General features: G+C 52.0%; 3 protein-coding genes across 6 annotated transcripts in view; all 3 read left to right on the top strand.

The window, feature by feature from the left end:
- Positions 1–2259, top strand: part of EXOC6 (exocyst complex component 6) — a 166361-nt gene extending 164102 nt beyond the window's left edge. For 2 of the 3 annotated variants that reach the window (XM_081074010.1, XM_081074012.1), the window contains exon 22: positions 865–2258. In XM_081074010.1, coding sequence (XP_080930136.1) covers positions 865–997 — 133 coding nt within the window. In that variant the 3' untranslated portion in view covers positions 998–2258. Of the gene's footprint in view, positions 1–864 lie in introns of all 3 variants that reach the window. The other variant, XM_081074011.1, reaches the window with a different exon arrangement.
- Positions 2260–3745: 1486 nt separating this feature from the next.
- CYP26C1 (cytochrome P450 family 26 subfamily C member 1) lies at positions 3746–11820 on the top strand (the record flags this gene model as incomplete). Its single annotated transcript, XM_081074188.1, has 6 exons — positions 3746–3949; positions 4479–4703; positions 5169–5444; positions 6850–7005; positions 8936–9265; positions 11443–11820. The coding sequence occupies 6 exons, from the start codon at positions 3746–3748 to the stop codon at positions 11818–11820; spliced, it is 1569 nt and encodes a 522-aa protein (XP_080930314.1).
- A 2875-nt stretch (positions 11821–14695) lies between these two features.
- CYP26A1 (cytochrome P450 family 26 subfamily A member 1) lies at positions 14696–20165 on the top strand. Of its 2 annotated transcripts, XM_081074186.1 has the most exons (8): positions 14696–15512; positions 16126–16796; positions 16977–17201; positions 17454–17744; positions 17834–17992; positions 18489–18623; positions 19203–19355; positions 19627–20165. In XM_081074186.1, exons 2-8 carry the CDS (start codon positions 16608–16610, stop codon positions 19966–19968), a joined length of 1494 nt encoding a protein of 497 aa, XP_080930312.1. In that variant the 5' UTR covers positions 14696–15512; positions 16126–16607; the 3' UTR covers positions 19969–20165. The 2 variants fall into 2 exon arrangements, with proteins under 2 accessions (XP_080930312.1, XP_080930313.1); XM_081074187.1 differs by lacking the exon at positions 14696–15512 and having other exon boundaries at positions 16569–16796; positions 17580–17744.
- Positions 20166–25802: the final 5637 nt, after the last annotated feature.

Here is a 25802-nt window from a genome sequence, read left to right as displayed (position 1 = left end):
GCCTTAGAAATATGTTTACAAGTGAGAATTCGAACAATTTTTAAAAAATACTATAATATAGAAAAGAAAGTATTTTGTAAAATATGGCTAGGAATTGGAATGTTTGCTACCAGTGAGTACTATCAAAATCCCACCATTATGGACTCGGATTCTTTGCAGGTAAAGAAGTATGTGATTTGAAAAATAATATAGTAAAAACTGAAGTAACAGGACATTTACTTGTGCATCTTGACCAATTGAAAATAACACACATTTAGGTATTACTTTTCCTTCAAATTATGTGGCACATTTTCTTTTTACACAATCATATTTCTTTTTAAGTATTACTATTAAATTTTTCAATTTTTGAATTAAAAGTGTGTATTATTTTCTCACTTTTCAAAATATTTGTGGTGTACTGATTTGAGAGGAAAAAAGGAACTGTTTAAAATAAATGTAAATTTATTTTACAATACCATGAAACACCACTGAAGCAAAAAAAATTGCTGCTTTAAATTTTCTAATGTTATTTTTCCTTTCACCTGTCTTGCTATGAATGTGATTTGCAGAGTCCATAGAGGGTATGTATTTTAGCATACTTTATGGAATTATATTAGAAAATAGTATAATATTAGAAAACTTAACATACTTTAGATTTACATAATAATGCAAAAACATCGCTTCATATAGAATGTAAACTACAGCTGCTAGTTTTTTGTGTGGTTGCTATTTCTGTAATTTTGTTAGTACTTATTTTCTTTGAAATATGTTTTTCAAGCATAGAGTTAGTGTGAGATAATTCAGAGCATGCCAAGATATTTTACTTGTGACAGCATAGCTATTAATTTCCTTTTACTAAGCTTCTTCGTTCACATGTATTCCTAGGGTGAAGGATACTAGCAAAAAGAACAATATATTTGCTCAGTTCAGGAAGAATGATCGAGACAAACAGAAGTTGATAGAGACAGTCATGAAACAGCTGAGAAGTTTGGTGAATGGTATGTCCCATCACACATAGACTTCACATGGCTTGCACTCAGTGATACCAAATTCATGATTCAACGTTGGTCTCTACCAGACACTGGCTATAACAGTAATTTGTTTGCAGAATTCAAAAATACAATAGAGAAGAGAAACTGAGGAGAGCTCAAACAAGAGACTAATAAATATCATTTGTATGGATTTTTAAATAATTGAATACTATTTTGTATATGGAAAATGTGACATTAATATTTTCACTTTTAAAAAATATATAAATCAGGTAAAACATTGTATATCAAACTGATTGTAAATACATTAGAAAAACTTATGCCCCTACATATAACGATTTTTTTTTTTATTCAGACTTGAATTTTTCTTTCTTTTTCATCAGTATCCGGTTTGGGAATGCAGTCGTCTGATATGGGAGTACTTCACTATCATTTTCTTTTAGCGTTCACTTTCACCTCAATATGGTTTAAGTAGACAAAAATTTTGTAATTCTGCTGATTCTGAGGGGGAGATAGACAAATCTTTAAAGGTCCCTGCAATCAAACTTGATTTAACTCAGTAAGAATGTGAATTATTTGTTCTCCTTGGGTGGTTTAATTTAATCGTTCTGAACACGAAGACAAGTTTTTGGATTTTCTAAAGATGCAGTGTTGTTTCTGTTCCGCAGGGTTATATTTCTAACTATATTGTTTGTAGCTGACCCCATTCTAGGATTTATTTGGTTTGGTTTGGTTCTAGTTAAAAGAGAGGACAGGAACTAAGTGGGGCTAACCACTTCAGGTGCAGCTTGTGTGAGAGTAGAGATATATTCCTACACACACCAGTTACCACAGGGGTCAGGTTACTTTCTCTAAATAGCAGATCTCAGTACCATATCCTCACTGTGGAAACAAGCCAAACCAAATGAACTCTGGAAAACCTAAAACCAATGTACATTTCCCTTTGTGTAAATTACCGTGGTCCAAATGGTAACATCAATCCAATCGCTCCTTTCTCTTCATTGTATTTATGCTGAATACTCCTTTTGCATTTTCAGGATTTATGCCTATAAGAAACATTATCCTTGACTCTGTAAAATAAGTGTAAAGATTATATGTATGTATATTTCTTGATTTTGTGCTGAAATATTAAAAAGGTTGAGCAAGTTGTTGAAAATGAGTTGCTATTGCATCTATTCAGAGCTTCCTGATTTAAAACAACTACTTCCTTCAGAAAAGCTACTATTCCCCAGTTATTTGGATGGAGGTGTCACCAAAACTAAGAAAATAAACATTTATTCTGTTAACTATTAGCCTAAGGTATTTCACACTTTAAAGACTATTGCATGGAAAACATGGTAATTCTTAGAAGTTACAAGAGGAGCGGTGAACAGTTAGCTCTCTTTGAAGACTGGAATGTGGCTGCCCCTCGCGTGCGTTACCCAGCCCTCCAGGGCCCTCAGGATGTCTCCCTGGCTTTGGCCAGGCGTCGGGGATTCGGAGAGACGCTACTTTTGCATTGTTTTGTAGCAGACCACTGCGTGTCCTCAGCTGGGATAGTCTTGAGGTCACTTTACTCTTCTCAGTAATAACAAAGACCCTACACTGTACTCCCATCCCTCTGGTTGCACTGTAGGGACAGGGACGTTCCAGTCCTGGGGTATTTGGAGCCCTCAGACGGGACAAAAAGACCGACGAGCAACTATGTTGACTGGGGGGATGGGGGTGGCGGAGGGGGAGGGAACGGTGAATTCAGTCCTTGAGGCCCGAAAGGCGCCTGGGGATATTGCTCCATGTGGGTTTGGGCAGCAATGACAGACACTACTATCTTTTGAACGATTCCTGAAGTAGATCAGAGACCGGGGAGGGGTGGGCGATGTCGGAGCGCCTCGACCCCGGCTATCCTTACAGGCATTTGCGATGATGCCTGAGGCTGGCTGGCATCGAAAGGCGAACAGCAAATGGGAGAAACGCCAGCCCTTAGCCTTGGAGCACTGGGAGGGGAAGGGGCACCTAGAAGCTCGAGGGTGGGGACCCAAAGAGAGCGCGTTAGCTCAGTGCTCTCGTTTCGCCGACCACCGAGCTCCTGCGTGGAGCCCGGAAGTTCTGCCGCGAACCCGCAGGCCCCGCGGAGGACCTGCGCGGGGCTCACCCCCGGCGGCTGCCACGCCCTGCTCCCAGCCGCTAAGTGCGTGCCGCTGTCCACCACCTCCCATAGTGACTCTGCGTGGAGCGCTTTAAATATGCATGGACGCGTCACATCGTGTAAGTCGGCATCAGTCCGCAGGGAGGGAGCCAGTATGTATATAAGTGTGTCTGGGGTGGGCCGAGAAGGGTTAACAGACGGGAGGAGAGAGACGAAGGTGGGGCGGGGGTCTGCAGCCCGGGTGGTGATCACAGCCCAGGTTGGCAACACTGGTGAGTAGCTCCTCTCTTTGCCCGCCCTCGCTGCTTTTATCAAAGGAGTCCTGGCCGTGGGCGGAGGTGGGAGGTGCCCGCGGATGCCCGGCGTGAGCGGTCCGTCAGAGGCAGCCAACACCCCGCCGAGGAAAAGCCCTGAGCGTGCTGGCCTCGAGAAAGGCACGTTCCCTAAGGGCGCATGGTCACTGCCACCTTCCACTGCCAGTGGGCTTTGAGAGGGAAGTCCTTGCCCGAGGTTATAACCCTCCGGTTTGGCCCCCAAACCCTGGGACTTTTCCGGACTGAACAGGTGAGCACTGCGCGCTGCCTGCGCCCCAGCTCTTGCTTCCCCTGCTCTCCAAGTGCTCTCTGAGGGACCTGGCGCCCACAGGCTCACCATGTTCCCCTGCGGGCTGAGCTGCCTGTCGGTGCTGGGGGCGGCGGGCACCGCTCTCCTGTGCGCGGGTCTGCTGCTCAGCCTGGCCCAGCACCTATGGACCCTCCGGTGGACGCTGAGCCGAGACCGTGCCTCCGCCCTGCCCCTGCCCAAGGGCTCCATGGGCTGGCCCTTCTTCGGCGAAACGCTGCACTGGTTAGTTCAGGTGAGCAGTGTGTCGTGCCCCTTACCCCGTACGGCCCCTTCTTCCCTGGCTGGATCCTCCTCGCTCTCCATGCCCCCAAAGTTCGTAGCTAGTCCCTTCCCGTTGCCTAGGACCCCAGGGAGCATACACTACCCTCGCCTTTGCCCAGCTGCTCCCTCGGAAGGGCTGGCTATCACCGGAGTTCTCCCTAACTAATCTTAAAACACATCCCAACACAACGCGGGGGTGAACAGAGGTTTTCTGGGAAGTAGCCTGAGGAGCATGTCACCCGGTCCTGCAGACAGACCACCTGGAATTGGGCAGTTCTCAGCCGTGAGCTCTTGGGCGCTCATTGTGAGCCTCAGTTTCCTCATCTCACCAATGGGAACAGGGGCATCTACATTCCCATGGGGTGTCGAGAGGCCCATTGGAAACTTTTGTAAAGAGTAACGCGCCAGCCTGGAGCAGGGAGTTGTTATCGTGGGGCAGTTGGGAGGCCTGGGCTGGATGGCTCGCGGCCCCAGCGCTCTTCGCGGCTCCTCGCTCGCAGGGCTCGCGCTTCCACAGCTCCCGCCGAGAGCGCTACGGGACCGTGTTCAAGACGCACCTGCTGGGCAGACCAGTGATCCGCGTGAGCGGCGCTGAGAATGTGCGCACTATCCTGCTGGGCGAGCATCGCCTGGTGCGCAGCCAGTGGCCGCAGAGCGCGCACATCCTACTGGGCTCGCACACACTGCTCGGCGCGGTTGGCGAGCCACACCGGCAGCGGCGCAAGGTGAGCCAAAACCAAAGACGGGGCCATCGGGACGTCACACCTGCTGTGAGCCAGACCGGAGCGAGGTGTTAGGGGTACACTGTGAACCTGGCCGGGACCCCTGGCTAACGAGCGGGTAGCCTAGAACCAGTATATCTTCGGCTTCAGTGTATAAGGCCAAGACTGGGACTTTCATCTCCGATATTTTGTAACTCGGATACCAGAAGCACTGGAAACGCAAACTTGGAGAGAGGTTAAGGACTACTTCTTGGAGGAGAAGGCAACTGGAACCTGGATGGATGGGAGGGGCTGTGTACATCAGAGAAGTGCTAGAGGGAACTGCGAGTGCAACAGCCAACAGTTTAGGTCCCTGCCACTTAGAAGAGGAGGAAGGGCCCAACACTGGCCTTCTGGCTCCTCTGGAATCGCCAAGCAGAGGAGGCCGGACCACAGCTGGCCAGGGCTGACCCCTCGTGCTCCCCACAGGTCCTGGCACGAGTGTTTAGCCGCCGGGCCCTGGAGCGCTACGTGCCCCGCCTGCAGGGGGCGCTGCGGTGTGAGGTGCGCTCCTGGTGCGCCACTCGCGGGCCAGTTGCGGTCTACGAGGCCACCAAAGCCCTCACTTTCCGAATGGCCGCGCTCATTCTACTGGGGCTACGGCTGGAGAAGTCGCAGTGCGCGGAGCTGGCCCGGACCTTCGAGCAGTTCGTGGAGAACCTCTTCTCGCTGCCCCTGGACGTGCCCTTCAGCGGCCTGCGCAAGGTACTGCCTCACCAGCTCTAGACCTTCCTCTTGGGGTTCCCGGTGTGGGAGGGTCTCCCAGACCAAGACTAGGCTCCCTCAGCGTGCCCCACGAGTCATCGCTGCTGGCGGACAGAGTCACGACCCAGGGAGGGGAGGCGGCATGGTGTGGCGGTGGGCGCTGGGGCTGGCCTCTGTCCTGACTCGCTGTGTGACCCGAGGCAGGCCACACACCGTCTCTGGGCGACGCCTGACACGCCTGACGGGACGTGCTCTGGCCGCATCAGCTGCGGGCCTCCTGACTTGGGTCTAGGTGGCGGGCGCCTGGCCAATCGGCCCAGCCCCTCCCCAGAGCGGCGCCTCCTGGCCAGGCCTCCAACGCCCCTTTGGAAGCCCGGATGGCTGCGGAACGGATGGGAGCATTAGGGCCGCAGACACGCCCCCGGCCCAGCCCGGCGCCAGCCGGGGTTGGAGAGGGGTGGGTGCCGGCTCCCCGCCCGAGGCCCCGGGCCCGCTAGTTTCCGGATCAGAGAACCGCGGCCTCTTCAGACTTCAGAGCCAAGGGCCAGGTCCAGAGAGCAGCTAGGAAACCCCATCCCGCCTTGCCTTTCTCCATGGACCCGGTTTTTTCACTGTGCCAATGCACTGGTTTTCAGTCATCTGAATAAAAATAATAGTTATGCATAAAGGGACATCATATGGGCTAATCACCTTGTTTAATTTCATGACTTAATTCTCTCAGCCTGCAAAGTGTTCTTCTCATTGTGTTGAAGCAACTGAAGCTCAGAGAGGTTAAATGACTTACCCAAGATCACACAACTAGTATGGGCAGAGGCAGGATTTGAACCCCATCTCCTTTGACTACAAATCTCAAGTGCTGAAATGCTTTTGCCCTGTTTGCTCCCTCAGCTCTGGAGGGGCACCTGGGCCCTCCTGCCTAAGCCCTTACAGAAGCGAATGCTTAAAACCTCCAATTGCCTCCTCTAAGCCAGAGCTTTTTTGGATGCATCAAAGGGTCCCTTGCTCTCTGCACTGGTGCCCACTGTCCTTGCCTGAGCCCAGTGCAGGGGAAGGGCAATGGGCTGGCTCCACCTCCATGACTTTGTGCCAGGTATGCGCACTGACGGCTGTGTGACTCTGGGCAATCATTTGTCCCCTCTAATCCTCAGTATTCTCTCCTCAGGACGACAGCAACTGTTTGTTTGCCTTAAAGGGAGCTTGTGATACTCAAGACAGAATGATATGTAGGAAGAGTGGACAAGTTCCTGAGCATTTATTAAGCCCCTACTATGTGGGAAGCTGGGAAACTGTTCACACCAGGAGCTCAGCAGAACCAGAGCAGCCGTAGGAAGATTTTAGGGATAGGTGCCCACGTCTGGCCCTCTCAGCCTTCGGTCCCCACCTCCCTTCTCTCCTCATGCAACAGGGCATCCGGGCACGGGACCAGCTGCATCAGCACCTGGAGGAGGCCATTGCAGAGAAGTTTCATGAAGACAAGGCCGGGGAGCCAGATGACGCCTTGGCCATGATTATCCACGGCACTAGGGAGCTGGGCCATGAGCTTTCAGTACAGGAGCTGAAGGTAGGTGAAGGAAGTTTCTCCTTCTCCCCTCTTTTGCATTCCTAACAGGTCTCCACACATATGCTGCATCCCCAGAGCAATGTCCTCTTTGGCCCCACTTTAAGCCACAGGCACTGAGGGGGGAAAAAGCGATCTGGGTTCCAGCTATGGCTCAGCCACAAGCACTTGCTCTGCGGCCTTGGGCCAGTTGCCATCCCTCTCAGTGGGAGCAATAAAGGCATAGATCCTAGGCCCTTCCTTACAGGTTCTGGCCATAAACAGCTCCGCTCCCCTATTCCCCTTCTCTGTCACTCCGTGCCTTTGCCTCTGTTGTCCTCATGCCTATGAAGCCCTCTTCATGTCTTTTCTCTGGAAACCCTAAGGGCTCAGGGTCAAACTTCACATCCTCCTGGAAGCTCCTCTCATCCTCCCAGAAATCAATACTCTCCTCCCATGAGGCACCTGGCACCTCTACCTGTCTGTGTGACCACTGCGAGATCTCGCAGAGAATTGGAACCCCTCCCCATGTACACATAGAGTGCATGCAGTGGAGGTGGGGGGAAGCTTTGAATGGCCCCCAGGACCTGCTTGAGAACCCAAAAAAGAGTGAAGAGATTGGACAGGAGAAAGTTAGAAATGGGAACACCACAGCCCTTCCAAAAGCAACTCCCATCCATTCTCTGGGCCTTGATTTCCCCTTTCCACCAGCCTCGAAGGTTGGGTCTCAGCCTGTTTTTTCTCTGAGAATGGGGCTTATAACCTCTACCTGATTCTTGGGTGGTTGTAAAGTCTGGGAGAGTTAAGGGGGTTAGAAGTAGATGAACAGTGGACTCCAGAGTCCTGGGGGAGCCCGTGTGTATGAACTGTTCTGGATGGTGAAGAGGAGTGGTATGGAATGGAATGGATGATTCCTCTGCCTTGACAGAGCTGGGGATGGAGGTCCCAGGTTTTCAGGAAGAGATCCTCTACTCAAGAATCTTCAGTTCTGGTCTGGGATTCAGGACAGGACAGGCAGGCAGGCAGGCAAGGCCTCGCCAGGGAATAGGTTGGGGCTGGCTTTAAGGTCTCTGTCCTGGCTCCCCATCTTGTGCAGGGCAGGCACTTAGCCTGGAAATCATTCATTCCCCAAATATTATGTACCTAGTGGGTCTCAGGCTGTATGTTGGGACTGGGGATTGAGAAGTGATCAAAGCACAGCCCCTGCCCTTGAGGTGCAGGAGGGGAGAAGTCCACCTTCATACTGTGATCACACAAATCAGTGTATAAACACACACTGTGGGAGCTGCAAGAAGGAAGACCGGGTAGACGGGAGGACAGAAGCGGGCGGTGAAGGCTGGGGCCTGGAGGATAAAACCTGCAGGTCCCTCCTCTGCTCTTCCTGGGCAGTGCAAATCACTGAGAGCTTTGGTGTCTCACTGAGACCACTCCACTAAGGGGGAGGAAGAAGCCATGAAGACTGCATGATGTGAGGCGGGGGTAGCGGCTGCCGGTGCCTTCCTCAGTTCCACTGCAGTCACTGTCAGGACATGCAGCTGGCGTTGCAGATGCCACAGGGCACTTAAGAGCACTGGGCTCTCAGCCCAACTGGCTGTAGGGACTTTGAGCACCTTTCCGAGCCTCAGTTTCCAACCCTGTAATTGTGCCTCGTGGAACTGGGGTAAAAATCCAATGAGTTCATACACTTACAGCACTAAGAACAACACACAGAAGAAGGTTCTAGTATTATCTCTGGGAACTTTCCCAAAGAAAGTGGCTATTCTGGTTTTGCCTATTGCTAGACATAGCTTTCCCGATTCAGTCGACTCTGGGACCGCGCACGTAGCCACCACAGTGGCACACCCTGGTTCTCTGGCCTTTGCACATCGGTCAATTTGGGCCCTTTGCATCTCAGCCCTGGGCCCAGGAGGCCAGGGCCCACGACAAGACTCAGCGCCTCCTGGCTGTCTTGCAGGAGTCTGCTGTGGAGCTCCTCTTCGCCGCCTTCTTCACCACCGCCAGTGCCAGCACGTCCCTCGTCCTGCTGCTGCTGCAGCACCCTGCAGCCATCGCCAAGATCCAGCAGGAGCTAGAGGCGCAAGGGCTGGGGCGCGCGTGCAGCTGCGGGCCAGGGGCTGCAGGGAATGGCGCGGGGCCCTGGCCCGACTGCAGCTGCGAGCCAGACCTCAACCTCGCGGCGCTGGGCCGTCTGCGCTATGTCGACTGCGTGGTCAAGGAGGTGCTGCGCCTCCTGCCGCCGGTGTCCGGGGGCTACCGCACCGCGCTGCGCACCTTTGAACTCGATGTAAGTGCGCCACCCCGCGCCCCCCACCCCGAGCCAGCCTTCTGGCCCCACCCTCTTAAGCCGGCCCCCTGCTTCCTGCGGGGCGTCTCCAGGCCTCCTCCCCTCTCCACTCCCCCACCCCCCACCCTTCCCCCTCCCCCCCTCCTCCCCCCCTCCCCGAGCCCGGCGGAGGGTGGGGATATTAGGACTGCCTGTCTCCTCTTCCACTCTCACAGCCTCCACTTTCCTGCCTGTGAAATTGGCTGATCCCTGCTCCATTTCCCCAGAAACACGGTTGAGGGGCGCAAGCCTACTGCCTGGCGAGTCAACAAGGTTAAGAACTCCATATACTGCTTTTGGCAGCAGTGCGGGTCGGTCAACTCAATTAGAGCCGAGTTTTAGAGTCAAAAAACACATTTTTCTCTACACGGCAACCCCTCTTAGCCAGTAGGTCTGGGTGGAGAACAAAGAGAGCCTCCCACACTGTCCTGTCTGTACCCCACCCTTCAGACTCCCTCACAATGTCAAGAAACCGATCCTTGTTACCTATTCAGGGCCTTGGCTAAGGTTGGGTTCCAGAAAAGCAGGACAATGAAAATATAGGATAGAGTCTCGTAATGGTGGGATCTGCTGGCTTGGGCTGGCCAAGAAGGTTATGGTCTAGGCCTGGGTCTATCTCTTAAGACTTTGGGCAATTTCTACCTCACTCCAGGCCCCCGTTTACTCTCTGGAAGGAAGCTGTCTTGGTCCCTTCCAGCTCTGACACTCCAGGTGGGGCCAGAGTTATTGGGCACAGTGCAGCACCCAGGAGCCGAGCCCTAGCGTTGCCAAACTGAGGGTGTTTGCCTGAATGGCTGCCGCTGCAGTCCTCTCTCCCCCCAGCTCGTTGCTGGGAGGCTCCAGGCAGAGTGGATACTGCCTCCTGTGACCCTTACTTTAAACATCGAACATCTAGAACAGCCGTGGTGCATTGCTTACCAAGGTTCCAGAACACCGTGGGGACTGGGATTCTGTCCTGGAGGAGCTCATCAAGGAGAGAAATGGGGGCAGAGCTGACAGCTTCATCCCAAACTGTGGTGTGAGGAAGAGTGATCTCTAGAGCTAGATGACACCAAAGCATTTTGGGGGTTGGCATTTAAGCTGGAGCAGTAAAGGGTTAGGAGGGAGACAGCACACCACAGAGAGGGGACAGCCCCCACAAAGGTGGGTGGATTAATGAGGTGTTTAGAAGTGTCTTGGATGCTGCATTAGAATTCAGATTTTATTCTGCAGGCACTGGGGTGCCCCACAAGACCTTAGGGAAACAGAGGGAGAGGAACACAGGTCCACCTGGGTGAGCAGAGGGCAGAGGTCTTCCCCAGATGGAAAAACTGAAGCCCAGAGAGGAGAGAGAGAGACAGAGAGAGAGAGAGAGAGAGAGAGAGAGAGAGAGAGTTCTTGAGTGGTTCCAAGATCTCTCCACCTGTTGAAAGCCTCTGAGTAGGCGTCCTGGAGCCTGTTCAGGTGAGGGAAGCAGGATAGTCAGGGAATTGGAAGACACGTCAGAAAGTGGAATAGTTTAAAAAGCTGGAGGGTGCAGGGAACATAACAGCTGCTTTCCAACATTTTAAGGCTACCCCAGTTTAATTCTTATGTGCGCCTTCTAAAAGTGTGGCTACCAGACCCGAACATTATTATTGTACAGCTGATGGATGGGGAGGATGGAGAGACAGTTTTCAGTTCAGTGCAAAGCAAAGCTTTATAGTTGAGCTGGTCATAGAGAAATGGGGATCCCTGTCATTTGCGTTGTCTGGCACAGGCAGCTGGTAGGCGCAGAACTACACTTTCGGTCTCCTGATCTAATGTCAGAAGAAAAAAGACAACCAAAACACTGAAACATAAATAACAGTATCACATTTACTGACCACTAATATGCATATCAGACCCGTTATTCTATCCTCACAACAACAAAATGGGCAGTTTTGGTATTATTTTACAATTAAGAAACTGAGGCTCCGACAGATTGAGTAGCCCAAGGTCACACAGCTCACCAAAGAAGGGGCTGAGACTGGAACGCAGAGCCGTCTCCTAGTTTCCGGGTTAGACGCGCGTTCCTGCCAAGTTTCGGGAGCCTGTTGGATGCACCCGGGGTGGAGGGTCGGTTCAGGCCGGGTTTCCTGGTGCCTCCTGGTCAGGCGGGTCTCCTCACCTCCCCGCAGGGTTACCAGATCCCCAAGGGCTGGAGCGTGATGTATAGCATCCGGGACACGCACGAGACCGCCGCGGTGTACCGCAGCCCACCCGAGGGCTTCGACCCCGAGCGCTTCGGCGCGGCGGGAGAGGATGCGCGGGGCGCCTCTGGCCGCTTCCATTACATCCCATTCGGCGGCGGTGCGCGCAGCTGTCTCGGCCAGGAGCTGGCGCAGGCGGTGCTCCAGCTGCTGGCGGTGGAGCTGGTGCGCACGGCGCGCTGGGAACTGGCCACGCCTGACTTCCCCGCCATGCAGACCGTGCCCATCGTGCACCCAGTGGACGGGCTGCGGCTCTTTTTCCACCCGCTCGCGCCTTCGGCAGCGCGAGATGGACTCCGCCTCTGACCCCCGGTGCTGCGAGACGTGGCTTGGCCAATGGCATTGGTGCACTCACAGCGCCATCCATCTGCTTCCCCAGTGCCAGGTCGGGTGCTCGCTCTTTGTTCAACAAACGGTCACTGAATGAGTCTCTCTGCCAGACGCTGAGAAGGGGGAGTGCGAGCCTCCGTCACCGCATAGAAGCGCCCCGGCCAGGGAGAAGGTGCCTCTTGTGAGCTTGGCGCCTGGAGGAAGGAAAGGTCGTGGACCACGCCTCACGAGCCCTTCCCAGGACCCCGAAGCCGGGGTGGAAGGAGCGGAACTCCGTTAGAAGCTATGCGGCCTCGCCTTTTCGCGCCAAACCTGGGAGGGTGGGTGGGTCGTGGGGCCGCGGGGAGGACTGGGTCTTGTGGACCATGCCCGAGACCCACCGCACACGGCCGTACGTACCTGCAAGCCTTGCAGGGAAGCGGGGACGCCCGGAGCGCATCCTTCGCCTGGCTTTGGGCCACAGGAAGACATGCCGAGGAGGCGCCCAACGGAAGGCCCTCAGGCAGCTGGCCTCCGCTCAGCGTGTCGTGGCCACTCTGCCGTCTCCGCGGAAACTCAGAACTGTGGGCGCTTCCAGGGCTCTAAGCGGCTTCGCATCACCGGATTCTGCTGCCGAGTTCTTAAAAGAGAAATTCCTTCTTCAAGAACTCATTTAATCTTCGCATTTATACGGGGCAGAATAGGCATACCGAGATGTCTCTAAGGCTAGATTATTTTCATGGGAGGTTGAGACATAATCAGAGAGGTTTGGGATAAATGTACCAAAAACAGGAAGGCCAAGAAATAAAGTTTCCTGGCAGCGGTTGAGCAAGGAGGCTGGGGCTTAACTGGGCAGCTGCTCCCTGGTGGAAAGGCATAGAGTAAGAGGTAGAGGACACCCAGGAAAGGCCTCCCCCTCAAAACACTCATCCTAGCATACACCCAAAGAGGGGCCAGGAGCTGGGGCAGGCTGCTGAGACATCCCCCCTGAGCACAGGATAGCCCTGGGAGCTGGGCTGTGAGTTACCTCCAGTAGCTGGCTGCAGGGGTCTTCCAGGTCACTACCTCCACCTCCTCTATTACAGAGGAGAAACTGAGGCCAAAGACTCACCTGAGGAGCCAGCAATGGGCTCCTGGGCTGCTAGGCCAGTGCTTTCCTCCACCCTATCACTTACCTCTCTCCCCCCAGCCTCTGATCCTGTGTCCACCGTCTAGGGCTCAGCTCTTTCTCCTTTCATAGTGATACTTAGGTTGGCTGGACCTTTTCAACACAGAGCTTCCCACCAATGTTTAAATCAAAGCCAAGAACCTCCAGTGTTTTCATTCCCAACTGCTTCAACCTGCCACCCATCTTCCAACAGGCCGGGGCAGCTGGATGCGATGGGTGAGCCAAGAAAGTTGCCGCCCAGGCCCTAGCTGACCCCTTAGTGAACCAGAAGGAAGCTGGTGCCCTCCTGACCTTATGCATAAGGTGGATCCCAGGGCCAGAAGGAAAGGGGAAAGCAGCAGGCTCAGGCAGGGCCTTAGCTCCAGAGCGCAGCGGGCTCTTCCGAGCCCGGCTGACACCACCATAACCCCATCCAGGGCAATTCATCACCCACTGCCCAGCACAGGCCCGGCGCCAGGCCTTGGGCTCGCAGGCGCCCGAGCTTGCAAAAGTGGAAGCACTGGGGCTTGCCCTCAGGGCTCTCTAAGGTTGCACAGACAACAGCCAGGCCTGAGAAGCTCCACCAGGGTGTGGGGCAGGAGGACCAGATTTTGGGGGAGAGGAGAAACATGGGAGGGAACTCTCCGGAGCCCTGACAGTAGAGCTGATTCCAAGAGACCTGGGTTACCAGCTCTGGGGTTTGTACTAACTATAAGCCCCTGTAGGGGGCAGCTCCAATTTTACTCTACCTACTTTGCCCTTGATCCATCATTTTCAGTGATTTCACGAATACCTGAGCCCCTGTGTTAGTAGCCCCAGATCCTCTGAGGAAGGAGCAGACATGGTCCTTGTCCTGCTGGACTTGATATGCTCATGAAGAAGGTGGACAATACACTAGCAAACAAAAGAGCAAGAATATGTCCAATGATGACAAATGCTGACAAGAAAACCAAGCATGCCTGTAATGCTGAGTCCCTAGGGGCTAAATTCGGCAGGGTGGGCAGGGAAAACCTCGCTAAGGAGGAGACATTCAACTTTGGAAGGAACCAGCCAGTTGTGGCCTGGGAGAGGGGCACCCCAACCTGAGGAAACAGCAGGCATAGAACCCTGAGACAGGCCTGAGTGCTCAGGAGATGGAAAGAAGGAGCTGAAGGGAGTAAAGGGGAAGATGGATCTTAGTTACCCTAGCTCACCTGATTCCCCTCCCCCAGCCCCAGCAAAAAGCTACTCCCTACCCCCGACCCTCAGCCACAGGGAGACTGCTTTGTAAACAACTTGGAAACATTTTGTTTTCCAGTGAACCAGCCCTCCCCTGCCACCGCCACCCAAGAAAGCTTGGCAAGGTTTCTAGATCAAAGTTTTCATCGAGCTGGTAATTTATTGACCCCTTCCCCCCCCCTTCAAGATGTTCTTTAATGATCTGCACTCTCATATTGGATCCTTTCCTCCTGGACGCCCCCGCCGGACACCCCGGTCGGTCTCGATGGGCAGATAGATTAAAACATCCCCCACTCCATCCCACCCCGTAGCAATTTCCAGCCCTCAGGTCCCGCTCATCTTGTGACCCAGCGCGCACTGAACTTGGCGAGGTGGCCATGCAGAGTTCACTCGGATGTCACGGTCCGGCCTGCATGGGTCACAGGCAGGTCAGACCCGAGGATTGGGACTGGGCCCCAGGTCACGCCCCCGCTCGCTAGCTTTGCTCACCGGCCGGAGGCACTGTCCAGAAAGGGGTGGGACGGGATTTCTGAGAATTACCTCTAGCACTTCTGGCTCCGGTTTCTGCCGGAGCCCAGAAGTCGGCTGCACAGTTTACAGTCACCAGATCGCTAGAAGAAATGAGAGCTGGAGAGACCCTTTTCTAGAGCCTCTGAACCGCCAAGTAGGATTATAGGGAAACGTTGACTCTCCGAAACACGTCTTGTGGCGACCTGGGCCTAGAGTGTTCCGGGGCTGTGAAGTCCCTGGGACTCCGCAGACATTTCCCAATACCACCGGCTTTGAGGACCACTGCAGGAGGGCCGTGTATTTAGCAGCTTCCAAGATCAAAGAGTTTTCCACCTCCAAGGCGTGTGGCGGGCTCCTGAGAGAGCCAGTGTTCAGTTTTTAAAAAACGTATATTATTTCTGTTTCCTTTTCGGCGCCGCTGGTGCGTTCTGCGCTCAAATCAAGGGAGCGAGTGGCCCTGCCTGGTCCCTGGTCTGAGGCGGTATGGCTCGGCCAGGTAGGAAGCCGGGATCACAGGTGCACTTCCTGCATCGCCCGATCTCCAGGCATTGGCTGCAGTAGCAGCTGACTGTAGTTGGGCGAAGGCCAGCAGACCCGCTTCCCAGTACGGATTCCGACACTCCCGTTAGCGGCCCTCGGAGGCCTGGGTTTAGCGCCTATCACCCCATTCACCCGATGGCTTTACGCTTGGTGGAAGCCGGGAGAGAGGAGAGAGACTCCAGTGCCTTGAGTTCAGGTCACTCTGGTAATGCCTGGAGCTGGGAAGAGTATTTGCAACCAAAAGCCCCTTTTGGAAACTCACAACTGCACCAAGGTATGAACAGGTCGTGAATGATCGCCTCCAAATTGAGGAGGAGGAAACAGGCGCAAGGATGTGTGGTGACCTGCCCAAGGTGATGCAAGAGAGATGGAGCCGGGGCTGGGAGCCCAGACCTCCAGGCTTTCCTTTTTCTCTCTGTCTCTATCCCAGAGGACCTCTAACTCCTCTGCCTACCTGGGGCTGTATGCCCCCGGATCCTCGGAATCCTGGCCGCTGTGGCCGCATGGCAGAGCGCTGGTTGCGGAGCCGCGGAGGCATTGCCCCTGCGGTCCTCCACTGGGGCGTCGGTGGGGGGGGTGAGTTGTGCAGGTTTGCGCCCCAAATCCTGAGAGACCTGGGGCTCTCTCGTACCCTTAAGTAGGACCTTCGAAGGCTTCATGAGTGTTGGCCTCCTTGAGGGATTTGGGGAATTGGGATCCATGATCCGCCGGTCCTGCCTGACTCCCCGAGGCTCTCCCTGTGTCCTGGGCGCGGGCTCTTCTGCGGGATCTTCGGAAGAGTCAGGAGGCCTGCGTTTTGTTCTACGTTCAGGCAAGACCTCAGTTTCGTCACCTGTGGCACAAGGCAGCTGGACGATCCCTGAACGCACATCCCTTTGCTTCCCCAGCAGGTGGAAGGGAGCCCACGCGGCGCCTGTAAATGGAAAACCAGTGAAGGCAGCTCTGGGCTGGAATCGCCTGTCGGACCCCTCGGGAGGGATTCCACAGAGACCACCTGGAAGCCCAAGGCTTGGAGTTCCCGCTCCCTGGAGCCGGGGTCGGCTCCCGCCGCTACCTCGGAGCTCCGCACACCTTGGATGCGGGAGGCAGGCTGCTCCTAGCTCTGCGCCTCAGGAGGCGCGCTCCGAGGGAAGCCGCCACCGCGCCGCCTCTGCCTCGGCGCGGAACAAACGGTTAAAGATTTTGGGCAGCGCCTCGCGGGGGGAGGAGCCAGGGGCCCAATCCGCAATTAAAGATGAACTTTGGGTGAACTAATTTGTCTGACCAAGGTAACGTGGGCAGCAACCTGGGCCGCCTATAAAGCTGGCGCGCGGCGGGGTTCGGAGGCGCTGGCGGCGGCGGCAGGTGGCGCGGGAGGTCGCAGCGCGCCATGGGGCTCCTGGCGCTGCTGGCCAGTGCGCTCTGCACCTTCGTGCTTCCGCTGCTGCTCTTCCTGGCCGCGATTAAGCTCTGGGACCTGTACTGCGTGAGCAGCCGCGACCGCAGCTGCGCCCTCCCTTTGCCCCCCGGAACTATGGGCTTCCCCTTCTTTGGGGAAACATTGCAGATGGTGCTACAGGTAAGGGAGCTTGGGGCGGGACAGGAGGATTCTCCCGACTCGGCTCCGGGCTTCCACTGACGCCGGGGGTAAGAGCCCCCGGGAGGGAGGTGACTACGGCTAGGATGAGGGCTAACCCGAGGCGCGGCGCTCCCCGGCGCCCCCTCACGCCCGCCTCTCTCCTCCGCTTTCCTCTCGCAGAGAAGGAAGTTCCTGCAGATGAAGCGCAGGAAATACGGCTATATCTACAAGACGCATCTGTTCGGGCGGCCCACCGTGCGGGTGATGGGCGCTGACAACGTGCGGCGCATCTTGCTCGGGGAGCACCGGCTGGTGTCGGTCCACTGGCCCGCGTCGGTGCGCACCATCCTGGGCTCCGGCTGTCTTTCCAATCTGCACGACTCCTCGCACAAGCAGCGCAAGAAGGTGAGGGAGGAAGGAGTTGGAGGCGCCTGTACCGCAAGGGGGACCCCATTCTCCGGAGGGGTTCAGGCTGAGAGATGCTGGGCGAGCGCTCCTTGCAGGAGACGTCGGCTGGGACCCCTCTCCAGCCCAGTTTAGTGTCCTAACCGGGAAGTGCCTTGGGTCTGGCAGGGTTGGGTGTCTGGTAGGAGACCCCGGTAGGCGAGAGGGACGGGTGGGGCCCGGTTTTAACATTCTCCCCTCCTCGGGGCTCAGGTGATTATGCGGGCCTTCAGCCGGGAGGCGCTCCAGTGCTACGTGCCGGTGATCGCCGAGGAAGTGGGCAACTGCCTGGAGCAGTGGCTGAGCTGCGGCGAGCGCGGCCTCCTGGTCTACCCCCAGGTGAAGCGCCTTATGTTCCGCATCGCCATGCGCATCCTGCTGGGCTGCGAGCCCCGGCTGGCGAGCGGCGGGGACGCGGAGCAGCAGCTGGTGGAGGCCTTCGAGGAAATGACCCGCAATCTCTTCTCGTTGCCCATCGACGTGCCCTTCAGCGGGCTATACCGGGTAAGGGTGGCACGCAGGGTGCAGAGCTAGGGACCCCGGGACGCCGGTTGCCGGGCCTTTGCTCACCGCTGTACGCTCTTTGCGCTCAGGGCATGAAGGCGCGGAACCTCATCCACGCGCGCATCGAGGAGAACATTCGCGCCAAGATCTGCGGGCTGCAGGCGGCAGAGGCGGGCGGGGGCTACAAAGATGCTCTTCAGCTGTTGATCGAACACTCGTGGGAGAGGGGAGAGAGGCTGGATATGCAGGTGAGCAGCAGCTTCTGGAGGGGCACCGCGGAGTTTGGTCCCCTGGCGTTCCAAGGGCGGTTCCTGGAGTCCTCAAAGCGCCGGCCTGGGGCCTAGCTTCCCTGAGTGGTCAGCCTGCGCAGTCCTCGGAATGGGCCCCCGGAGGCTGAGACGCTGGGTCCGGAGAGCTGGGCAAGAGGCTGCAGCGGAACAGGGAGAGTCCCCTATCCCTGTCAGATTTTAAGAGGAGAGTTGGAATTTGCGAAATGTAAATAATCTTGGGCGATATTAATATAACTAAGGCTTTAATTCAAGCGTTCCCGGTGGAGTGGGATTTTACTGGCCTTCCTGTTTCAGCAGAACTAGTGGGACTTTGCATTTTGTGAAAAATGTCGCTTTCCTTGACTATCAGCAAAACTTGTCGTCTTCTCTCCAGAACCCTCAGTCGGGTTCTGAATAATCCATCTGTAAAATTGCACGCAGACTTGTAAAAACGTTCTTTTTATTCCATTGTCAGGCACTAAAGCAATCTTCAACCGAACTCCTCTTTGGAGGACATGAAACCACGGCCAGTGCAGCCACATCTCTGATCACTTACCTGGGGCTCTACCCACATGTTCTCCAGAAAGTGCGAGAGGAGCTGAAGAGTAAGGTAGGGGGCTCTGGGGGAGGAGAGAGGAGTCCCCATTAGCTTAAGAAATTCCGCTGCTCCCTAGCCAACTTCCCAATAAGTAAGTGTGCTGACTTCGCTGAGCATTTTAAATGGCAGGACCAAGGGCAAAGAGAATTCACTTTGTGAGTAAAAATGAAGGAATCTTGAACTGTGATCCCACTCGACAGGATTTGATCTAGTATTCCTGCCCTTTCTCTACCTTTTGCAGAACTTTGGAGATTTTCATATAGGTTCCACTTACTTGGATTTGTGTGTCCAAGGGCATGAATAGGGGGACTTCTAGGTGGGTGGCAGCGGGTGGGGGTGATGGGGGCGGGGAGAAGCTTGGTGGTTCTAACTGGTGAGCAGCATTCTCTTGGAATTGTAAATAGATAGTGGATTTGGGCCAAGGGGTGGAGGCAAATGGTCACTAGCTAGCTGCTCTCAGTTTCCCCCTCACACTCTTCCAACCATGGGGCCCTTTGGGTCTAGTCGCCACTTAAGCCCTGTTTACGTCTGCTGGGCTGATTTTATTGGAGCACAAAATAACCGTTCACCTCGGTATGACTGTTTTGATAGGGTTTACTTTGCAAGAGCAATCAAGACAACAAGTTGGACATGGAAATTTTGGAACAGCTTAAATACATTGGGTGTGTTATTAAAGAGACCCTTCGACTGAATCCCCCAGTTCCAGGAGGGTTTCGGGTTGCCCTTAAGACTTTTGAATTAAATGTAAGTTAAACGTTCTCCCCTTCCCCTTTTGTTGTGGTTTTAAATCTCCCCTCGCTTCCCTGTGCATTGGCTTAAATTCCTCAATGCTTTTGATAACAGTGTCCTGCCGCATGGGTACACATGTTTCAGCAACCTGAACGTCGTCTGTCTGTCTGTATCCCTCCCACCCTTTCTTTTAACTGAACGCCTCCAAAGATATCAGCGATAGCTTTTTGTTGTTGAAAGTTAGATTCCAGTTTGTCAGCCCTCAGGACTTCATAATCTTTTGTAGGGATACCAGATTCCCAAGGGCTGGAATGTTATCTACAGTATCTGTGATACTCACGATGTGGCAGACATCTTCACCAACAAGGAGGAATTTAATCCTGACCGATTTATGCTACCGCACCCTGAAGATGCATCCAGGTTTAGCTTCATTCCATTTGGAGGAGGCCTTAGGAGCTGTGTAGGGAAAGAGTTTGCAAAAATTCTTCTCAAAATATTTACAGTGGAGCTGGCCAGGCATTGTGACTGGCGGCTTCTAAATGGACCTCCTACAATGAAAACCAGCCCCACCGTGTACCCTGTGGATGATCTCCCAGCAAGGTTCACCCGTTTCCAGGGGGAAACCTGATGGGCATGCATGCCCCGACCTTGGACTTAGTGCAAATGTACATATGAGTTTTTACATAATGTCATGTTGATTTTTATTATATTTAATTTCTAAATGTATATTATAATATTTATGTGCCACTACTACAGTACCACAGTCTTTAAGTATTAAAATAATGAATTTTGTATAGTTTCCAAATAAAGTAAAATTGGAAGGTGCTTGTCTTGCATTTAAGATTCCTGTGGGGAGAAACTCGCCGGTTTAATATTTGTACTTAGTATATTTAATCAGATTTCTAAATGTCTACATGCATGGCTTTGTCATCTGTGCACATATACTTTCTGTGAGGAAGAAACTCTAGCTGTTTTTTTTCTCTTAACAGTTATTAGAAAATATATATTATATATGGATGTGTGTTAGTCCAAAGGTAACTTTGTAGATTTTTCTATGGTAATTTAGATTTCCTATTTGGAAAATCTATCAAAGTTAATTTTAGATTTTGGGGGGTTTGCTTTACTTTAGGGAAAGATGACTTCGAAAAGGTAACACGTTGAAAACGATTATATTCTAATATAAAACCTTGAGCCATAAATTTATTATGTTTAATAAACATATTCCATGTTGTCACACACCAACAGAACTGTTTTCTGAAGTCAAGGTTTTAGGTAAGACAAAGCCAGTCACTCCAGTTATGGACAGTTATTGACTAAAATGAGACCAAACATCATTGGCGTGTTTCCTTTACTCAGAAGTTGCAATGAAAACAATACTGGGAAAGGCCAGTCTCTGGTTTAGATAAGTGAGTCCAGGTTTTCTTTATTGAAAATAAGGCAGGAGGAGTAGAGTTAGCAAACTGACAGATAAAGTTTTTATCTATGCTAGGCAATAGGGTGTGAGCCTGACATGACTGATAAAATGGCCCAGTCATGACCCTGTGAACCTTGGCTAACCTCCGTGAAAGCTCAGTTTTGTCACATTTCTGACCCTGGCATATCCATGTTCTGAGCTGAAGGCCAGACTCAATCCAGAAAGGTTAGCCCCGGTGACTTGCTTATGCAAGCACATTTTCAGTTTTGAAATGGCACAATCTGCTTACTGAACCTCTGATGGCTTGTAGGTTTTGGACTTTAAAATTTTCATTACATTTTTAGAATTTGGCAATATTACAGAAACTGGGTGGTCTAAATAGGTGTTTGAAAAGGGTCCTGTCTACAATTAGAGTTACGTGTTCTACCTGACTTTAGATTTTGAGGTAGAACTTAGATTGTACTCACTGCTGGAATCCTTGGATTTTGAAGCAGTGTTTACATAACAACTTATAATGCCTATAATAATCTTATAATGCCCTTTTTTAAAATGGGAAATTGCAGGCTTAATTAATTTCAGTCCAAGCTTTAGTGTGCTGTGGTGTGCAGAGGTGACCCTTCCCCCGATAATGTTCTCCATCATTCCAGCTAGGAACACACTAGCCTGAAGACATTATTTCACATAATTTATCCAAGGCCATTTTTAAAGGGGTTCAATACTTTTCATTTTGCCAGAAGACAGGTAGTCTTCCAAAACGTCTTTGGTGACTCCATAACCCTGTGTCTCTATGAACATAGAGCAGGAAGAAATTTGAGCCATTTTAGCATATAATTCAATTTTTTAAATTCAACTATTTTTATCTGGAGAGTTTTGAGGAAAAGTGCTTCTGGCTTGCATTTTCCGGGACTGCATTTAGTTCAATTATACACATTGATTACAGAGGAGTGCAGATTTTACCTCCAAAATAAGTTAAAAACACAATCTTTGTTAATGTGCTTAGTGCTGAGTAAGGTGGTTTGGAAGTGTGTGAGCGTGATGCTTGTGCGCTGCCTAATTGTACATTAAATGGCCCTGGGTCACATCTATCTGAGGCAAGCATGTTCTATGGCACAAGCACCTCCACCCAATGGAAAAGTGTTTCAGGAAGAGGTACGAAAGTTAGACTGGGCCAAAGTTGCAGAAGGAGGGGAGACCACTGTGGTAAATGGCAGGGCTCCAAGGTGCACGGCACAGTGAAGGGCAGATCTGCCAAGCTGGCGAAGCTGGTGCCCTCTGTCTCCCTTCCACACATGTCCTTTGCCCTGGCCACCTCCTGTCCCCTCTTCTCTACAGTCAGGGGTGTGGTGCCACCAATGACAGACCATTGTCAGGACCAGCATGTGAAAGCCTCCAGCTGGGTCTATAATTTGCATTCAGAGGGATTGTTGCCTTCACCTAGTTTAGCCCTTGGAGGCCTAGAAAGGGACTATGATTTGCCTGGGGCCACCCGGGGAGTGGCAGGACCAGGAAAGGCCTCTGCTTCCTTCTCTCTCTCTCTCTCTCTCTCTCTCTCTCTCTCTCTCTCTTTCTTTCACAGCTAATAACACCTTCCTAATTTCTTTCCAACTTTCTATTGCAGGACAACTAGATCCAAGGATCTTTACCTCCTAACTTCCCTTCATATTCCCTGCCACCACTCCCTTGCCCTGTGACAGTTAAGATTAATTCTCTTGCAGGCCACCGGAGGCAACTGGTGAAATGGGAGCAGTGACAGGGAGTGGCTGCTCCCCCAGATCCCTAATCTCCTGAGAGGTTTCAGGGTGCTTTCTGCACCTTGCCACCACCCAGAGGTCCACAAGGGGGCGGGCTTTTCCCTTTTATGCCAAGCTCAGGGCTCAGTGGTTTTCCCACCAGTGTCCATGAAATCCAGTGTCCATAGACTCTGGCCTAGGGCCTGCTTTTATCCCAGACAGTGAGAAGCTTCAGACCCATTTAGGGCTTAGCAAGTTCTGAGGCTCATGCTTGGTCAAGCCTGGCCTCTCTGGAACGGTCATGCTAGGCTGGGTTGATTTGGATCTTCATTCAGTTCCTGAAGTAGCCACCATCCCACTGTGGTCCCTGAGGTCAACTGGCTCAGGTTGTCAGCATTGCACACATAATGCTCAGGATCTGATCTATACTGCTTTCACTATCCCTGGAAAATGGCTCTCAGTGTTGGGGGAGCAGGGAGCACGTTTTTCAAAGGACTTGGGCATACTAGTCAGTGTTCAGGTGAGTTTAGCTAGGTCCAGGAGCCATCCCTCCAAAACACTGTGTGAAGAATTAGGGATGTTTAGAGAGGTCACATGGCTCCGCCTTTGAATAGTTCAAGGGCTGCTGCAGAAAATGCAGGTTCAGACCTGTTGTGAAGGACAGAGCATGCATTTAGGACAGTAAGAAGAAAGGAGATGTCAGCACCATATAAGGAAAACATTTTGAGACAGCTAGAGTGCTTTGGTGATGACACAGGCTATACTTGTGAGAGAGAAAGTTCCTTGTCAATGAAGGCATCCAAACGGAAGCTGGATAACTAAGCTGTTGTAGGAATTCTGACGTGGAGATGTCCCTTATGTTCCCTTCCAAAATTAGAGTGATCCTCTGAGATTTGATTCTGTATTGATTCAGTTCCTCAGATACCTATCCTCTCTAGTAGTGTTCAACAGTCCTTGGTTATCATTCTGTCAAATCTCCTAGCCAGATGTGGAGGTGAGACCCCAGGGGGCCTGACATGTGACCTCAGAGAGACATTGAGTTCCCTGTGTTAACAGCTAGAGAACCTCTCTCCTGCCCCATGACCTGGTGCTTCTAGCTCCAGTTCCTGCATCTGCTCCAGCACCCCTCCAGGCCTCTCCCAGCTGTGCAATGCCGACCATCCCCTTGACCTGGCTTCTAGGGTAAATACCCTGAAACTTTTCCCAGTGCTCCCCGGCCTCCAAGATGCCAGGCGCTGACATTGTATTTATCCCAACCGTCCTTTCTCTCTCCCTCCTGAAAGGCAGGAACTATGTCTCATCATTGGGATCTTGTAAACTTAGCCTACGTATTCTCATGCTCCTCCCTGCCCTCTCCCAGAACAGTTTCACACATAGTAGGTGTCTTTGAGAGAGAAAGCTTCCTGGGACCAAGCCATACCATTCACCTTATGTGTCTCCTGCTTCGTGGTGCCATGTTTTTCTTTGAAAAGTGAAACTTTCATCCTTGGAAAATCTCAGTGGCCGCAAGCTTACACGGCTGTGGTTTAACAGCATGTCACATTCCTGAAACCGACGCTCCATGGGTATTTGGCCAAACAAGCTTTCCTTCGTTTGAAGTAGAGTCAACTTGAGTTAGAACCCTGGGACAGGGTGGAAACTTAGCTCTGGATTACGTGGTAGGTTTTCTGGGTGAGAGTTATCATGTTGCAATATTCATAACCACGCACCCACAACACAGAAACTCACCCACACTGCACGATTTTTTACCACTGCCCCGCCTCTCCTTGGTCCATCGAGAGGTTAGAAATCTACTCACTTATTTCTGACCATAGATACTTCAAGATTTTTATCTGAAGTCACTAATGGGTTCACTTAACTCAAATGTATTGCAAAAAGAGGACAAGGTGCTTTGTTTATAATAGATATTTGATAAAACGCATTGATTGATTCATTAAGTACAGTCATACCATCGACTGTAATAATGATTTATTTAATAATGTAGGAGGGGATTCAGTATTCTGAAATGGAAAGGTTGTTTAATATCAATGAACCACAGACTTTTAGAGCTGGAAGGGAGATCATGGACAGATCATCCAAGCCCCTCAGTTCACATCTGAGAACTCTGAGGCTTAACGAAATTTAAGGTTACAACAGAGAATCAGGACTGTCTGTCCAGGGTCCAATACATTATAGGATTAGAAAAAAACCCACTATGTTGTTTATTTATATATGTGCCGGGGAAAAAGGGCTGGTGAGCAGATCATTTGAGACGGAATCGCTTCCAGGTCCTTGGTCCCCACCATGCCTCTGCAAGGGGCTCCCGGAGAGGCCCTGAGAACTTGGAGTTGTGTGGGCGCTAAGGATCTGATACAAAGCCTGACAAGAGGTATAGACTGCTGGCATTTCTGCTGGGACTGAGGCTGGGTCTGCATGTTGGTCGAGCTGGACCCTCAGACATATCCTCCTCCCTAAAAAAAAAAAAAAAAAAGTTGAAGTCCTAACCCTCAGTACATCTGAATGTGACCTTATTTTGAAATAGGGTCTTTACAGAATCAATCAAGTTAGAATGAGGTCTTGGGGAGGGCCCTAATCGAGTATGACAGGAGTCCTTATAAAAAGAGGAAATTTGGACACAGGGACAGACATACACAGAGGGAAGATGATGTGAAGATACACATGAGAACGCCCTGTGAAGACGGAAGACTGAAGTGATGTGTTTACAATCCAAGGAGTGCCGAGATTCCCCACAAATCACCAGAAACTAGGAAGCGTGCAGGAAGGATCCCCCTGCAGGTTGTAGAGGGTGTCAACAGCTTGATTTTAGACTTCTAGCCTCCAGAACTGAGACAATACATTTCTATAGTTCGAAGCCACCTAGTTTGTAGTACTTTTTAACGGCAGCCCTAGAAAACTAATATAATTTCCAAAGGCAATAAACTTTATTTGTGAGAAACAGCGGTTCTCAACCTTTAACATGCATTAGAATCCCCTAGAGGGCTTCTTGAAATACAGATTACTAGGTTCCACTCTCGAGTTTTAGATAGACCCAAGAATTTATATTTCTAACAAGTTCCAAGGTGATGCTGGTGCTAATGCTGCTGGTCCTGGGACCGTATTTGGAGAAGCACTGGCGAAAAGACTTCCGATCTCTAAGTCAAGGATCCCAGACTCAGAAGATCCAGCTGTTAATGTCAACACGGGACATGTGCCACGGGGAGAGACAAGTGGAGGTGGTGGGTGTGCTGATGCAGGGCGGACCAGCCTACTCTTAAGGTGCAGGTGCTGTTCAGCCCCAGCCTATCTTTAACCTGTAGGGATGAAAGCCTTTCCAATTTT

Source organism: Rhinolophus hipposideros, assembly GCF_964194185.1.
Source record: "Rhinolophus hipposideros genome assembly, chromosome: 15".
In the NCBI taxonomy this organism is placed as follows: Eukaryota; Metazoa; Chordata; class Mammalia; order Chiroptera; family Rhinolophidae; genus Rhinolophus; species Rhinolophus hipposideros.
The sequence above is the reverse complement of the archived record's forward strand: the minus strand, read 5'-3'. Positions and strand labels throughout refer to the sequence as shown.

Coding starts and splice junctions, on each gene's coding strand:
- CYP26A1 (XM_081074186.1), top strand. CDS start 16,608: ATGGGGCTCCTGGCGCTGCTGGCCAGTGCGCTCTGCACCTTCGTGCTT. Junction 17,202..17,453: donor CGCACAAGCAGCGCAAGAAG/GTGAGGGAGGAA, acceptor CTCGGGGCTCAG/GTGATTATGCGGGCCTTCAG. Junction 18,624..19,202: donor GAGAGGAGCTGAAGAGTAAG/GTAGGGGGCTCT, acceptor CTGTTTTGATAG/GGTTTACTTTGCAAGAGCAA.